Source organism: Diplotaxodon limnothrissa, linkage group LG12 (assembly GCF_057381915.1).
Source record: "Diplotaxodon limnothrissa isolate DT_005_m linkage group LG12, D_limnothrissa_male_GT1.1, whole genome shotgun sequence".
NCBI lineage: Eukaryota > Metazoa > Chordata > Actinopteri > Cichliformes > Cichlidae > Diplotaxodon > Diplotaxodon limnothrissa.
This window is the reverse complement of record NC_140607.1, coordinates 16,435,739-16,452,855: the sequence shown is the minus strand read 5'-3', so window position 1 is coordinate 16,452,855 and position 17,117 is coordinate 16,435,739. Positions and strand designations below refer to the sequence as shown.

The 17,117-nt window shown below is 42.5% G+C and overlaps 1 protein-coding gene across 1 annotated transcript in view; it reads right to left on the bottom strand.

Annotated features, from left to right (window-relative positions):
- cemip2 (cell migration inducing hyaluronidase 2) overlaps positions 1–11,657 on the bottom strand; it is a 35,057-nt gene extending 23,400 nt beyond the window's left edge. Inside the window, exons 1-8 of the mRNA XM_085367210.1 lie at positions 11,454–11,657; positions 8,622–8,976; positions 8,390–8,530; positions 7,657–8,224; positions 4,849–5,018; positions 3,900–4,091; positions 2,684–2,853; positions 1,041–1,253 (exon numbers count right to left, since the gene is read on the bottom strand). Coding sequence (XP_085223336.1) covers positions 1,041–1,253; positions 2,684–2,853; positions 3,900–4,091; positions 4,849–5,018; positions 7,657–8,224; positions 8,390–8,530; positions 8,622–8,958 — 1,791 coding nt within the window. The 5' untranslated portion in view covers positions 8,959–8,976; positions 11,454–11,657. The remainder of the gene's footprint in view (positions 1–1,040; positions 1,254–2,683; positions 2,854–3,899; positions 4,092–4,848; positions 5,019–7,656; positions 8,225–8,389; positions 8,531–8,621; positions 8,977–11,453) is intronic.
- Between the last annotated feature and the right edge of the window lie 5,460 nt (positions 11,658–17,117).

Genomic DNA, 17,117 nt, shown 5'->3' with positions numbered 1-17,117 from the left:
AATATTCTGTGGACTGACGAGACAAAAGCTGAACTTTTTGAAGGTCTGAGTCCCGTTACATCTGGCATAAAACTAAAACAGCATTTCACATAACACCTCATACTAACAGTAAAATATGGTGGTGGTAGTGTGCTGGTCTGGGAATGTTTTGCTGCCTCGGGGCCTGGAAGACTTGCTGTGGTAAATCTAACCATGAATTCTGCTGTCTACCAAAACATCTGTTTTCATCAAAGAATCTGTTCGTGACCTCAAGCTGGAGCACACTTGGGTTCTGCAGCAGGACAATGATCCAAAACACACCAGCAACTCCACCTCTGAATGGCTTAAGAAAAAAAAGGAGACTTTGGAGTGACCTGAATCAGACTAAGATGCTGTAGTACAAGTGTAAAAAGCAAGTTAATGTTCGAAAAACCTTAAACGTAGCTGAATTACAACAATTCTGAAAAGATAAGTGGGCCAAACACCCCCCACAGTGCTCTAAAAGACTCAATACCAGTTATTGGAAACGCTTGATTGCAGTTGTTGCTTCTAAGGGTGGCCCAGCCAGTTATTAGGCTTAGGTTCAATCGCTTTTTCACACGGAGGCATGTAGGTTTGGAATTTTTTTCCCCTTAATAAAACATCTTAATTTAGAAACTACAATTTGTGTTTCATTTCGTAATCTAATATTTAAATGTGTTTGATGATCTGGAACATTTAATTGTGTCAAACATACAAAAACAGGAAATTAGGAAAAGGCCAAACACACCACTGTATATTAAAAACTTCTACATCTTTCTAAAGAGACTAAGATATTCTATAAGTGTGAAAGAGATGGAACAGGAAAGGTTGAGAGTGAATATAAAGGAGATGGGGAAAAAGAAAAGTGGATGCAAGCCTTTACAGTAATCAGGCGTTGGAGGATACAGTTGATGAGCTTTGTGACAAACCACCAGTTTCCCACAATATGCTGCTCATTATTAACACTATGACTCATGTATGGTTTTCTACATTCTCACATACAGTGACATATTCAACACATTTTAAAAGGCTTTACTAACCAGCAGGCCGTTGGTGGCGTGGATGGTGAGACAGCGGGAGAAGGAGTGGTGTATGGAGAGTCCGTCCACAAAGGTGGCCTCTGCGTAGCCTCCCTTCTGGTCGACATCCCCACACATGTGGAAGTGGAGGGGGTAGCGGCTTGTTCTAGCCTGCTGACCCATGTTCTTTAACTCCACGTAGGACAGATGCACTGATGAGAAGTTACTGAGAATCTGTAGGTGTTGAGGAGAGAGTACAATGAGCTCCCACCCACGACAAAAGCAAATGACGCCGGACTTGTGGTCCGCGTAACAAATGCTGGCTGACTAAAGTAATAAATTAAACCATTACAACTGTCTGCGTTCGCCAGTGACCACACTGGGATATAAACTTTAGCCCATCTGGCACCGCGCTCTGTGAGTCGAGCCGTTTCAAAACCCCTGATGCTGGTGAGTAAGCCGTGAATTACAGAAGCATAAATTAAAAGTTACGCACGCACAGAGATGCGCACAGCACATAGTCACACATGAATGCATACAAATAAAACGATACAAACAAATGTTCAGTGCTGTCTAGGAGGTCTTTTTTGTGGGTATGGCAAAATCAGCAGGATCTGGTTTCTGTTAAGAAGGTATTGGCCAACCCTTTCAGCTCACTGAAACTCAAGTACGCACAGTAAACACTGACCCTCACCCTCGCTTACATAAACACACACACACGAACTAATTGTTTCAACAGTAGATTCCACTCCACAGAGTCAACCTGACTTAAAATAAGAGAAAGGGCAACTCACTGGACAGATAAATTGAAACATGAAACGCATGGTGCTGAACTGTGCTAAACTCGATTTGGCAGACATGACAGATGGCTTTTTGCCGGCATGGAAGGCCTAATTACAAAGAAAACGCTGACTTTTCAGCTTCATGTGTCCGTCTGGTGTACTTTGAGGTTACAGTTAGAAAGCTGTTAACATGGAAACAAAGTCTTTTGTTTAGCACATGGGGGGCAAATTACATAGACTCTGAGGAATGTTTACGTCCATTTGCCACCAATTTGAATGAAATCATACAAAATTACAGTGAGCTCACCGACTACACTGGGACCCATGCTAGACAGCAGAGATAAATCTACATGTTTAATCCTCATGTGCCTGCTGCGTTTGCAGTTTGTGCTGAGCCTTCTGAAGAAGAGTCTTTCATATAGATTCAAACAGAAACTGTGATGGTAAACAACACCTCTCACATAGGCCAGTACACAAATGTAGAATGTATGCACCGTTCACAGTGAGGAAACTGTCAAACAGACTCTGAATAGCAACCTTTAACAGGAAAGAACAGTCATGCCACCTCATGCAGAAAGATCGGCACAAAGTAAATGTGCAATAAATTTACACACAGTCTTGTTTTCATATCTCTGTGGGGACATCTAATTGACATAAAGCTTTTTCTAGCCGCTTACCCTAACCATCAAAAATGAATGCCTAATCCTAACCATAATCAAAACCTAATTGTAACCCTGACACTAAAACCACATTTTGAGTCTCAAAAATGCCTTCAAACTCATGTCAACAGGCATTTTATCCTCACTGTTGGTCCCCACAAATATAGTATCATTCCAATTTTTGGTCCTCTTAAAGATATCTAAACATGGTACACATGCATACCTTGATGTGGCCTCCAAAGGTGTCATGGTTGTAGAACTGACACATGTTGTCTCCGTAGCAGGAGTTTTCCATTTCTCCATAAATGAGAATGTTTCTGGATAGGAGACCCACTTCGGCACGCATGTCGATGCCATCTATGATCTCTCCGGTATGGTTATACTGAGGCTTCCCTGAGCAGCACAGACAGATAAAACTAGAGGTCAAAATACTACAACAAGGAGAAATTCTTAAAACTCTTAAAGAAAAATATGTACAGAAACCATGAAACGGGTGCAAGTTGTTACTTTGTGTGAAAGCAAATTAGAAGTATGGCGACAGAAACATTTAATTAAACATCACAGCAACACGATTTGGTTTCTGAGGCGGGACAAGTCATACTAAAACACTACAATAACGGCTTGCTTGTGTTTAGATGATGCATCACCTAGCACCCTTTCAACTGTAAACCACATTTAGCGCGTATGGCAGCTCCCGCTCAAACATTAACTAACCACACCCCAAAGAGTACCCACCAAACCAACACACATGTAAAAGCAAAAGTAATCAAACACGTATGAAACATCATTCATCAACACACAAAATACTCTCTGCCACAGATGGTATGTGGCAGCTCAGGCCTTCAACCGTTCAGCCTTTCCTGGTAACAGAAACACTAAATTCAGCCCACACACACACACACACACACATAATAACACACCCTTCTCTCCAGGAAGGGAGTTGACAACAGAGGAATGAGATCAGGAAACATGTCTGATAAAAAGATGGACAAACTGCGAAACTGTCAGTGTAGTTTATTAACGTAATAATAGAAAACAGGAGGAGGTGAAGAAGGGGTGATGCATCCAAATCCATAAACCGCCCCGTGGTTATAATAAGATGGCCCTGCTTTTAAAAGAAATAAGCTGACAGTCTCTCCTTAGCATTTTCCAATAATCTTACGTCACCATAACAGCTGAAAAGGAAATGAGATCCCGCCGGACCGAAGGATTAATGGCCCTACGTCTACTAATCACATTTATTAACTACAAAGGAGCATAAGTGATTTTTTACTAGTCTTCACACAGGTTTTGTAAAAATGAAATGTTTCTCTACATCAGTTCCTATTTGTACTGTTTGTGACAGTAGCTCCCAAACACCAAGAAATAACCCCTCAGGGCAAATACTGACACAGCTGAAGAAACCAATGGCCGTCTCTCTCTCTCTCTCTCTCTCTCACCTTGTATCTTGACCTGTCGGCTGTTACAGTGAGGGCAGGGCAGCAGGGTAAACTCTTCAGCCTGGTGCATTGAGTAGTCCGTGCTAGCAACTACAAGGCGATCCCCTGGTAGCCATGTCTGTTGCACTTCATCCTGCAGGTTTAGCACCACCTGGTCCACAGCATCCACCTGGAAGCCTGCAGTAGGGACACCTGAGGGGTACAGAAGAATATTGGATTTTAAATGAAACAAAAGGTCCAGCACAGCACGACAGAGGGAGGAAGGCTAACGCTTTGTAGTCTTCTGTAATTAAAGAAAACATTGATTTGACTTCTAGCACAAGATTGTTGACATAAAGGCTTTCCACTAGAAGAAAAAAATGTAATCTATAAAGATAACTATTGAAGGGAGTAAAAAAGTGACGGCTCCCTGTTAAGGGCGGGCCGTGAGTTTGTGGCATTCCCAAAAAGTCTTTTTAAAATAAAAGCCATTTAGAGTGTCACACATTGATTCATTACCATCTTATTTTGAAATAAATAAATAACCAAGGACCAGACTGCAGTGACCTCACAGCTCATTATGGCAACAAGTACAAATACCCCAGCTAACTAGAGCTCATGTTCTAATTGCTAGTTAGCCAACATTAGCCTGGTCACAGCAGGGTAAATGTGTTCTTTAGCAGGTATTTCTTTGATGTTTCTGCCTTATTTTCCCACTGGGCATGGTTTTCAGAGTATGGCACGTTGCACTTTACTTAAGAATTTAAAAAGGTCATGGTAGAAAGCAAAGGTCAGAGAAAATAATAATAAAATGAATTGCCATGCACGCATCTCTATAAAACTGTGTTCTGAAAAAATTCATTTCCACTGAGCACTAATTCAGACTTAAGCTTCTCAAAAGTTCACGAGAAAGCAAGAATTAATTAGGAATAAATAGTTGAGATTCGTTTTGGATTTCGTTATTTCTTACCAGTCTTCCACTCGCTATAGGCAGTGACCGAGAAACCCACTCCATTAACAGTGGTGAAGTTCCGTCTTGCCAGAGCTCTTCCTCCTGTGTCATGGTTTTCGTGTTCCCTAACATCCTCCGAGCATGATGCATTTCCACCGCCTATCACAGAAACCAAAGCCCACGCCTGCCTGGAAAGACCGAAGGAGTTAAAAGGAAGGTCGCAGAGAAAATGGAAAAGAAGAGGAAGTCATGAGTTTCACATTATTTTCGAAGAAATCATAATTTAAAAAATAAATAAATAAATTTAAAAAAAAAAAAAAAAAAAAAAAGAGCTTAAAGCCTAGCTGCAACTAATAATCGACACCCATTACTGGTTCATTATCACATAACTACTTCTAATAATGTTACCTGTGCATATTTGCTTAGTCAGTGATGGTGTTTTAGACCCTGTACTTTAACCACATTCTTACAGACTGACATAAAACCACGTGTATTGAGTGATAAATGTAGCTGTAGCTATTTCCACAGACAATGCAAATTGCAGACACTGTGCTCATTGACAAAAGCAAATGTCTGAGATAAGCATGAAGCAGGAGAGTGGGTCAAAAGCAAGAAAGTGAATATCAGAGAATGTCAAAATACATTTAAGCGAAAAAGTAGAAAACCAGCGGATATCACACAAGTCAGGGGATTATTGAAATAATTAAGGGAAAATTTAGGAAGGGATGGGTGGATGTGTTAAAGCTATATTTGTTTTAACTTTTGTTCCAGGTCCTCCCTATCCAAGATGCCAAGAAAGCTTATTTTAAATGAGATTACAATGATTCAATAAGGAGAGGCTGGAATCATTTGAGCAAAGCAGCTCGAGGGTGTGGATGGCGTATAACACTGGCTGGGCTTTTGAGGGTGTGCGATCTAAAATAAGACAGCACAGTATGAGACATACAGTCTTGGATATTGCGAATATCATGCCCTTAGCTTCTCAAGAATGGCTTCCTGCTTTTCTCTTTTTTCCCCCCTCATGAATACCAAAAACATTTCATGGCAGCTGCTCTAGTCTACTTATAAACTTTCAAGATTTTATCAGGCTGACCAATACGCCTTTCAAACACAATTTACCATTCATGCAACCCGTGGAACTGTATCTGGGTCGGCAGTTGTCCATCCAGACTCAATCAAAGTGATCTTGTTTCCACCGAGCAGTTGCTTGGCTCATTGCACGCGGTAAACAAACCCAGAGTCAACTCTATACTTAACCTCTTCAGCTCCATTTTATCTGGAAGTAAAGGGAATCTACAGCCAATCCTGCCACTCATGTCATATCTGAAGATGACATGATAAAAGATGATTCAAGTGCGTTAATAATGCCAGTGTTTACCTGGGGGAAAAAAACCCAACATATCTTAATATAAACAGCAGTTTGTACTCCAATTCACCAAAGACCCTCTATCTGTTTAAAATAATTCATCTTGCTGGCATAATCACAGTCTTCTACAAAGGTGTCTTTTTGTAGATGCGAGTCACTGTGACATGGAACAGCACATCTCAGTGATACACAAACAGGATCCATCTGGGGCATCCACTCTTGTCTTTCATTAGAGCCACAGCGTGTGACTTTCTGCAAACTGACCTGCTGCTGCCTGTGTGCATGTTTGCTCAGTAAATCAGAGCTGAGTCAGATGGTTAAAGACGCAACAAAGGGAGGGGGAAAAAAAAAAAGGATCCTTTTTTTATTATTATTTTCGTCATACCCTTGATTTGGTAATCAACCTTTGACAACATCATTGTTTAACTGGAACTGCTAATGTGTGGGGGCCAGAGGTGAACTCACTATAGACCACTATGAATGCGTGTTTCTCGTGTTTGAGTACTGTCCTGAGACACTGTGGTTAAAAGACAGAGGGGTCACATGCAAGAAGCAGCGGCTAACAGATTTGTGCATCGCTGTAAGGAAGGATGGGCGGACCCACCGAAATAAACCTGTGGAAATTAAATCAAATATAAGCTGGAGGTCACAAGATATGCACGCTGGTAAAGCACTGACGCAAATGACAATAAACTGCTGAGAAAATCTGCAACACCACTCCCTCCTCCATCTCCACGAGAAGGCATTCATTATAATGCTTAATCCTGTAACCCATCTCTCACAGCCACAGCAAAATAAACAAACAAAGCAAAAAACACTTTGTGACTTGTGTGATTTCAGTACATGATAAACTGTAGTCTGAAGCTATAAAAACCAACAGTAAGAGGATTAGAAGAAACAGTCTTAACGCACAAACCTAACTTCCAACAACCACTTCATGCGCTCTATAGTCTGATCCTGCCGCGCCACTCTAGATTTGAGGGAAACCGCTTCAAAAGTCAAGTCCTGAGCCACATGCTCCAGTGTGGTGGCATTAAGGTTATGGGCAGCCACGAACTCAGTCTAATCCTGTCTTTTTGTTAGCTTTATAAGGCATCACCTCATGTGACCACGACTGGACCTGGTTCTTCTGAAGGGCAAAAAAAAATAAAATCTCCTTAGTTGCCACATTTTTGTACAAATCCTGGAAAACACTGTGCATGACCCTGTTATCCTGTACATGTTTCCTTTTTCTGGTGAAGCAGTGACACAAAGGAAACAGGAACTACGACTGATTCAAAGGAACATCCTAAATGAACAGAAAGCCAAGTAAAAAAAAAGAAAAAAAAGGCATTTTTCCAGGGATGCTGGATGTGAGACAAAAAGCTTGAGGAAAGTATTGATGCGTCAAAGGTGACTGGGTTTAGTTTAACTGGTGACCACAAACACAGATGATTCACAGCTTTGCCGGCAGCGTTTACCTGTACTGGAGATCCAGAACAAATCTGCTGCCGAGTTTCTCTTTGATGACCTCCCTGGTTTCTGGCCCAAGATTTCTCTCGGCAGAGTCTCCCACGGCGAGAGTGACAATTCGGCCCACCGGAAGGGAGCGAAGCAGCTGGGCGAGCCGCTGGCTGTCGTTGCGGGAATCGTACGTGTCGTAGCGTTCTGAGAACAGCAGAGCGGCCGTGTCCGGGTCCACCACGCGCAGGTGGATGCCTCGGCTGAAGTTTCGCTGGAAGGCATAACCCCCCGTGGCCACCCCAGACGCCGGGATGCTTCTGGTTAACAGAGACCAGGAAACTCTCTCAGTCCCGTGTACCTCCAGAGTTCCACCGGCTTTCACGCCAATGAACTTGCGGCCAAATGCGGGGACCTCGGAGACAGCCTCGCTGTCGGAGCGGCCCATGAGGGCAATGATAGCATGGGAACGGTAGCGACATTTCGGCGAACCGATGTGAAGGGCGCCACCTTCTTCTATGAGGATGTGATGTGTTCTCAATGTTATGTTTTTGGAGCCGTCATGGCTGTCTGCAAAAACTACCCGACCTGTGAGAAGTCAAAGAAAACACGTTTAGTTCATTCTTGCTGTATGTTCCATCCAAAAGTTCATAAACTGAGCTTTAATAATAACAACTGGGTTACTGTGACTCAATCTGTGTTACATCTCTAAAAGCTACTTTACAAAAGTCAGACACCTTGTGATGTGCCTACCTCCTGATTGGATGGTAAGTGAGCGTAAGGTAGCAGAAGCATCCAGTCTAAACAAATCTCCTCTCCTGACAATGACAGCCCGCTGGGGTTGGTGACCTGGATTCCAGTTACTGAGAGATGGGTTGTGATCTGGGCAATTCTCTGTAAATATGAACAGAAAGATGTACACAAAGATGTTTAAAAGTCATACAGAAATGGTTAAGAAGCCTGGAAATTCATAATAAATAATCACCATCTAACTCAGGACCACTACTGAGGCTAAGGACAAGGATAAGAGTGAGGAAGAAAGCCCCCAGCGACACTCCACAGCAGATCAGAGTCTTCTTTCTTAGCTTTTGCTGGAGCCTCTGCGCATCCTCCCTACGCTGGTTCTCTTCTGACAAGGTGACCCTTGTTTGTCGCCCCAGCGGCGGGCCATGAGGTTTTATCGGTGGAGGCGGAGGCGTTTTGGCATGTGGCATCGAGCGGACTGGAGCCACTCGTCCGGGGACATAACCCGGGCACCTCTGGCTGCCCTGAGGTGGAGGCACAAAGACCGGGAACCTGCTGGGGCCATCACTAGTCGGCATGGTATACGTGTCTGCTACCTGAAAGACGATCGATGAGAAAGAGGGCAGAAGAAGAATAAGTGGCAAGGACTGTACACAAAGCATCAATAATTTTGTTTCAAATGAGCTTTTACTTATGGTTGGTTTACAGAAAATCTTGAAAAAGAAAGATTTTCTGCTGTCAGTCACAACCAACTTTGGAAAAGGTCGTATACAAAATCAAGTTTGTTGTTTTAAAGTTTGGTTTGTATTTTAATATACAGACTGTTCAGCTGGAAGTACAAAGGTACCATCAGGCAGGCTTGGTGTTTAAGGATGAAACTAGGAGAAACTTAAAAAGAGGTCAAAGTGAAGGAAGACAATAAAAGCGTGTAAAAACAATAGGAGGTAAGAAATAAAACAGGCTGATTCTAGGGAAACGGGCAATAACCCACAAAGCATCTCACTCCAGGACCCCCAGGTAAAGATCTTCAGAGTGGCACTCAAAGGCACTATTAATCTACTCCTCCAGACAAGTTTGGCTTGAACCAGCGTGATATGGGCTGCTCATGTCCACAGTAACGAAGGAGGTCGTGAATAATGGATCACCGCATTCTTCAGACTATGTTAACACAGCCAACAGATGGCACCAATTACAGTAGGAAGGAGGAGAGCGCTCTAGTCCCAGTCAGTCTGTGCTCGGGAGAAAGTAGCACAAAGCGAACCGAAGACATGGACGCTCAGTCGTCTCTCACTCAAGAGGACGTTAAATCAAAAGTATTTTTCCTGCGTCAAGGAAATTCTGTGAAACTCCAAAGACAAGTTATCAGGAACCTAAAGGAAAACAATCACCAACATTGTGATGAATTTTTAACTCGCTTTATTAATTGGGGTTTATTTACTCAAAAAGAAATGTGTTTAGATCCTCAACTCCTGTTTTGGTGCCTTTACTGTATGAGGACCAATCATGCTTACTCGCTTAGTCATTCCCCCGAAGCGTTACTGTGCGCCAGGAAAAACTCTGACTGGCTTTGAACAAATTTTCCTGGAGACTTGCTTTCATCTTATAGCCTTAAACCAAGCATTTATGCACAAAAGTGCACAACATGAAGCGACGAGGACACTCCCTGTTGTTCTGTAAAAAGACCTGACCCATGTCCCACAACACAGTGGGTCATGGGCGTAACTAAAGTACACACAAACATGCAGAGAGAAATATGTGGGCACACCTGCACGCACAAACACGCAGGGGTAGAGGACATGAGTGTGCAGAAAAAAGGCTTCTATACCACTTTTTGTAAACAGAAGTGCTCACTGTAATAACATCGCTGCTTGCCCTTTCTAGATTTTTTTTAAACAATAATGTCAACAAGTGCACATTTTCTTAGAGAAATTAGTGATTGTGATCATGGGTCTCTTTTATATTGAGCCAAATCAAATACACCCCAAAAATGATGATTTTAGTGTTTTAAATCTATCAGTGCTTCACACCAGTGCCAAGCCACAAACACACAAAATGACCACTGTCTTGACAGGCCATCTTGTCATCATTTTAGACCAGAGAGCAACAATAAACCTCTTCTACGCATAAACAAAGCCATGTAGGAACAATCAAGGACTGTTCAGACAAAAGCTCAGTCATTCATCTAAGCTTTAAAATAAACTGGGCAGAACAGCAGGTGGTTCGCCCACTTCAACTTGAAGTATCCCATTACAATACCATTCCCCACCTAAACATAAGATGGGGAATGAGTCTTCAGAAGCAGATCTCTGGCTATGTTTTTACTCCAAATTCCAGACTTATTCTGTTCCTGGAAGTTAAGCCGATCACAAGCCTGCAGACCTCATGTCTTCACTGCTGACTCGTTCTCATATCAGCCGGAGTCTGCAGCTACCGAATATCAAACAGATGTGCGAGGAAGCATTTGGGCCACACCATCACGCATTCCTCGGCTGTAAAATCACCCTTTACTGTAGGGTTACTAACACTGACGCCATGTGTTCACTTACAACTGTACAGAGGGAGTAACAACAGCGCTCACAACCACGCGTCCACACTTGTTCTGTGTGCGGACCTCGCTGTGTAACACTGAGGTTAATGAGGATGTGTTCAATGAAGGATTTCACTATTTCTGGACTTTAATTTTGGCCACCTTCTTTTAAACGTGCACTTCCAAATGGCGTGTTACCGAGTTTCCACAGCAAAAGAGGAACCCGAGAATAAGAAGCATGAAATAAAGAAGTGAGAAAAGCTGGGAAAGTATTCATTATTTACAGCTTTTCTTCTGTTTCGCCGTTATAGTAGCTGGTGAACGGGACACGTAGCAGCACGCTTTGAGAAACTTTTAAACAATAGCTTAAGAGTCAATTATGACTTTTGTCGTTCACTTATAATAAGCCTAGTGCCCCTTTTCTAGAAAGCAAGCTTTGCCTCAGAGGTTCACAAGGTTAAATTCTCCTCTTTCCCCCCTAATGGTTGACGGACGGACACAGGCACAATGTAAAAGCGGCTGGCCAGGCGGACGGTGGGGTCTTACCGTTGGAGGGACTGTCCTATCCTCTCCCGGCTCTGTCCATTCGCTCTCTTCCGAGCCCTGAAAACGTTGCCCTAGCGGTGGTGAGACAATCAGATAAGTTCTCACCCTGACAACTCTGCACCTTGGTGTCCCTTCTTATATACCCTTTGTTCACATGGTGGTTCTTTTTCTGCTGATAGGCTGTCTTTCTCCCCGCGATCAGCCTCCGGTCCCACAGAGAGCGAAGCAGGCGCGGCTTTCAACCGAGGAAGACGCGATGCGTTCAAAGGCTGTCGAAAAGATTGTAACAATAATACCCACGAGAACGGCCTCCCTGGGCTGAAATAAGAAACCGTGGATAGTGGAAATAACGTTGCAACTCAGCTGTTATTATTGTTTTATGAAGGAAGAACATAGGTTCACTTTCCAAGGCCCGTTAAACAGCAGTCGCTGCATATTATGGCCGCATCGAAATACCAAATCACTTTATACTAATTTTCGACTGGATTTTGCAACACGAATTTACACGTGAAAATTATTGTCTCTCCGAGGAGTCACTGAAGGGTACACCAGAAGGTGTATTCAGAGGAGGGGCTTTAAAACCTCGGACACAACGCCACCCTCTGGTGAGGATGGAGATATACTTTTTTTGCCCAATCTCCATGCTTGGCAGACAGGAGGAAAACAAAGAACAAAATGTAGAGGTTTAATATTTCAGCGTTCATAAATTGGAAATTCCGATGTGATAACCAGTTTATAAAAAACAAAAGTTGGACAAAATATGATTCCTATATCTTTGGCCATGATATTTTCACTTCCAGACTTCCCTCAAATTATATCCTTTAACATCTCTTATCTGCAAATCTAACTAACAGCACTATCAAGCTTGTGTGTTTTCTCTTAGTCAAGCTCTCAGTGAAATATTATCTCTCCACTTTGATCTGGGGAACAAACACACCATAGAGAACAAAGCAATCTCCAATAGATTTAAACATTTAAAAAATAAATTTGGAAAAAAAAATAAACCATGAAATACATACAGTGTGATATACATATACATATATACATATACACATATATACATACATATACATATATACAAGAGTACAAGATCCATAGAGGCTGGGGTCTATCACACCAGGCAAGACCCCAGGTGCAGGCTGTGTAAAGATGCCCCAGAGACAATCCAGCACATAACAGCAGGGTGCAAGATGCTAGCAGGCAAGGCATACATGGAACGCCATAACCAAGTGGCCGGCGTAGTGTACAGGAACATCTGTGCCGAGTATACCCTGGAAGTCCAGAGGTCAAAATGGGAGATGCCCCCAAGGGTGGTGGAGAATGACCGAGCTAAGATTCTGTGGGACTTCCAGATACAGACGGACAAAATGGTGGTGGCTAACCAACAGGACATAGTGGTGGTAGACAAACAGAAGAAGACGGCCGTAGTGATCGATGTAGCGGTTCCGAATGACAGCAATATCAGGAAGAAGGAACACGAGAAGCTGGAGAAATACCAAGGGCTCAGAGAAGAGCTCGAGAGGATGTGGAGGGTGAAGGTAACGGTGGTCCCCGTGGTAATCGGAGCACTAGGTGCGGTGACTCCCAAGCTAGGCGAGTGGCTCCAGCAGATCCCGGGAATAACATCGGAGATCTCTGTCCAGAAGAGCGCAGTCCTGGGAACAGCTAAGATACTGCGCAGGACCCTCAAGCTCCCAGGCCTCTGGTAGAGGACCCGAGCTTGAGGGATAAACCGCCCGCAGGGGCGTGCCGGGTATTTATACATATACACATATACACACACATACATATATATACACACATATATACACACACACATACATATATACACACACATACATATATATACACACATACATATATATACACACACACACACACACATATATATATATATATACACACATATACACACACACATACATATATATACATACGTATACACACGTGTATATATACATACGTGTGTGTATATATATATATATATATACACATATATACACATATACATATATACACACACACACACACACACGTGTATATGACGTAAACCTGGTATTTGTAACACACACACACCCTCCTTTCTTGTCCTTTTAATTTTACCTGTGGTGAAGATTGTTCTTCATTCCAGTGTAGTTTCAAGTTAAAAATGTATATGGAAGTATTTTAAAGACTTTCTCTCTCTCCCTTTTGGCACTTCACTAGAGTGGTCAGGAATATGTCAGGGATGACATCAAACTCCAAAGAGCGCCTGAAGCCTATCAGGGGGACCTTAAAATCAGAAGGTGCAGATACCAACTATGTCAACACCTCAGGAAACCTGAGAAAGGGCAAGAAATACAGGCCATTTATATGGATACACCATAATAACATGGGAATGGTTGGTGATATTAAAGTCCTGTTTGTGGCACATTAGTATATGTGAGGGGGCAAACTCCTCAAGATGGGTGGTGACCATGGTGGCCATTTAGAAGTCGGCCATCTTGGATAGAACTTTTGTTTTCTTTCAATAGGAAGAGGGCCATGTGACACATCAACATATTGGTAATGTCACAAGAAAAACAATGGTGTGCTTGGTTTCAACGTAACTTTATTATTTCATGAGTTATTTACATGTTTCTGACCACTTATAAAATGTGTTCAATGTGCTGCCCATTGTGTTGGATTGTCAGTGCAACCCTCTTCTCCCACTCTTCACACACTGACAGCAACACCGCAGGAGAAATGCCAGCACAGGCATCTAGTATCCGTAGTTTCAGGTGCTGCACATCTCATATCCTCACACCATAGACAATTGCCTTCAGATGACCCCAAAGATAAAAGTCTAAGAGGGTCAGATCAGGAGACCTTGGGGGCCATTCAACTGGCCCACGACGACCAATCCACTTTCCAGGAAACTGTTCATCTAGGAATGCTCGGACCTGGCACCCATCACCATCTTGCTGGAAAAACTCAGGGAACGTGCCAGCTTCAGTGTATAAAGGTGGAAACACACATGGCACATTAGTATATGTGAGGGGGCAAACTCCTCACCCTGTATAATAAATAACCGGGGGGGGGAATTGATTGGGAAAAGACATGTATGAACTGGAACCAGGGGTGGGGGTGTAGATTTCCACCCACAACAGAAAAAACAGAATTACACAACTGGAAATCCAAAGTCAATCCAAATAAATATATACATAAATCATCAAGAGCTAAGAAAGGCAGACAGTGATAGACCTAGTAACCGGTAGGGTTTCTTAGAAGGTCTGCTGAACATACAGACATACCAGATGTCCCAAACCACGCAGGTGGATGACCCCAGAGAGACAGGCAAAGGCAACACTCCCAATAAGATGGATAGGAGATGGTTACCAAACCCCTCTGGAGGCCAGAGGCAGACTCAATCGTGAGGCTAACTGGAAAGCCATCAGTCAGAGCTTACTATGGAGGAGGGAGGGCGACAAGACAGACCGTGTCAAGACATCGAGGAGAGATGCAGGCCAAGCTTGATGCAGCAGCAATCAGGAGTCCACCAGGGTAACAAGCAGGGGTGAGGCTGGGGAGGGGTGAGGCAGAGGAGTTGGGCTGCACAAAGATGCAGATAAATGCCAGGTGCCAGTCAGCTCTGGAGATGGAGCAGACACCAAGCTAGTAGGCCTGACTGAAATTAAGCTAGCACATCACCTCCTAAAATGCTTCTTGGCAGATTCGGGTCTGCTGGATCCATTGTAGCCAAAAACAGGACCCAACTGCAGGGCAGAGAAACCAGATGCAACATTCAAAATCCTTATCACGGTTTCACTCCAGGATCACAATTTCAAGCACAAATTAGATTGTTTGTCAAATACCATTTATTTCGTCTATCCATGTTAGAATGACTTTATTAATGTTACTACATACAGCTTCTTTTTGTATTGAAATATGTCATACAAAATCAAATCAAACCAGACATGACTTTTGTCAAGATGAGCAGTACAAAGATCATTTGAAAAGCCAAAATTTTGGCCTAGTCTCCATCATATCAATACTTTGAGAACTACCAAGAAATACAGTTAATAGGTTAATCGAAGACAAAAGGTTGTAAAAAGAACAGGTTTATTTAAAAAAAAAAAAAAAAAAAAAAAAAAAAAAAAAAAAGTCCAGTAAACAAATTAAAAGTAAAAAAAAAGAAAAGCATGATTGACTTGTTTTCATAACAGACCATCATGAGAAATGATGGTTCTGATCTAGAGTCATTTTCTTCTTCTCAACCTGTAACGAATCAGACCTGAAGGTTTACAGTAGCACCCTTTAGCTTATTGGTTCATTTAATTTACTAACAAATTCTGATCCATCTTTCTAAACACAGGCTCAAGTGCAACCCAGATACTGGGGGAAACAAACAAAAACAAAAGACAAAACAGGAGGAAGCCATGGGTGACATGCAGCTGCAAGTTGACATTGGCTTGTCTGGGCACTGAAAAAGAGCTCATCTTGCCTCACTTGGCATTAAAAAGCAAATGAACATCTCATGCAAACCAAAAGGAAAACCTTCTGTCCATGACAGGCCTTCAATGTTGAGCCACTCACACTGACATTACCCACTGTCCAACACACACACAGGGAGGATTGTTCAGCTCAAATGTATGGGAGGACTGAAAACACAGCATTGTCTTTTTTGTTTTTTAAGACAATGTTGGAAAAACTAGCAGTTTTCATAAAGTTCACCATTCCTGATTGGCTTTAGTGGTTTACCTCTGCCGTCACAGTAATTACAGTATTGTCAGCAAAAAAGCAAACAAACCCCCCCCCAAAAAAAAAACAAACAACCCAAACAAGACAGAAAGATGTGATCCAGATACACCAGAGATTTGTAGCTATGCACATTATGTAACTTGACCTCTTCAGATCCAAAGGCAGGAAATAAAACACTGTCAACACAGAGCTTCGTGACAACTACTGCACAGACAAATGGGTAAAATCCAAAAAACAAAACAGGTAGATGGCATTTTGTCGACAGACTTGCCCTGCATTTAATTCTGTCAAGAAGAATCAATTTCATCAACTACAGTGTAGTAAACTGATCTTATACCAACAATACTTCAAGTCAAACTCTGATGTAAGCACTGTTCCAGTGTGAGGAAATAACTCACACTTCCTTGTTTAACAACGTACAGTCCCGGCCTTTAAACCGGCTACATACAATAAGCTGCTGACAGTGCCTTGTCTTGTGCTGTATCTGTGTAGACTGTACCACTTTAAAACTAAACAGAAGTGGAGGATTCACACAACTAACGAAGCTTTGGAGATGGTTCTAGACATGATTTGTAAAAGTACACTTCCTTGTATTCCTAAATCTCTGCAATGTATCATACTACACATTTGGCAACACCGACACGGAAGGGTAATATGTCAGTTTGTCTTGTACAGTTCTTCAGTGACAGTTGATACGTGCAATATTAAGTAGAATGTTAAGAAATATATAAGAAACAGTACTCAAAAAAAAGAAAAGAAAAAAAGAAGAATTCATGGTGACTGCAGTGCGTTAGACCAAATCTGTCTGTAGAGTCAGACTGAGTTCAGTTGAATTTGAGTGAGTCTGGTCCAGCACAGCTTGTCAAAAGTTTCTGTGGACCATGTCCTTCACAAAAGGCAGCAAAAATGTGGCACATACACAGTCATACATGGCAAGTACACATG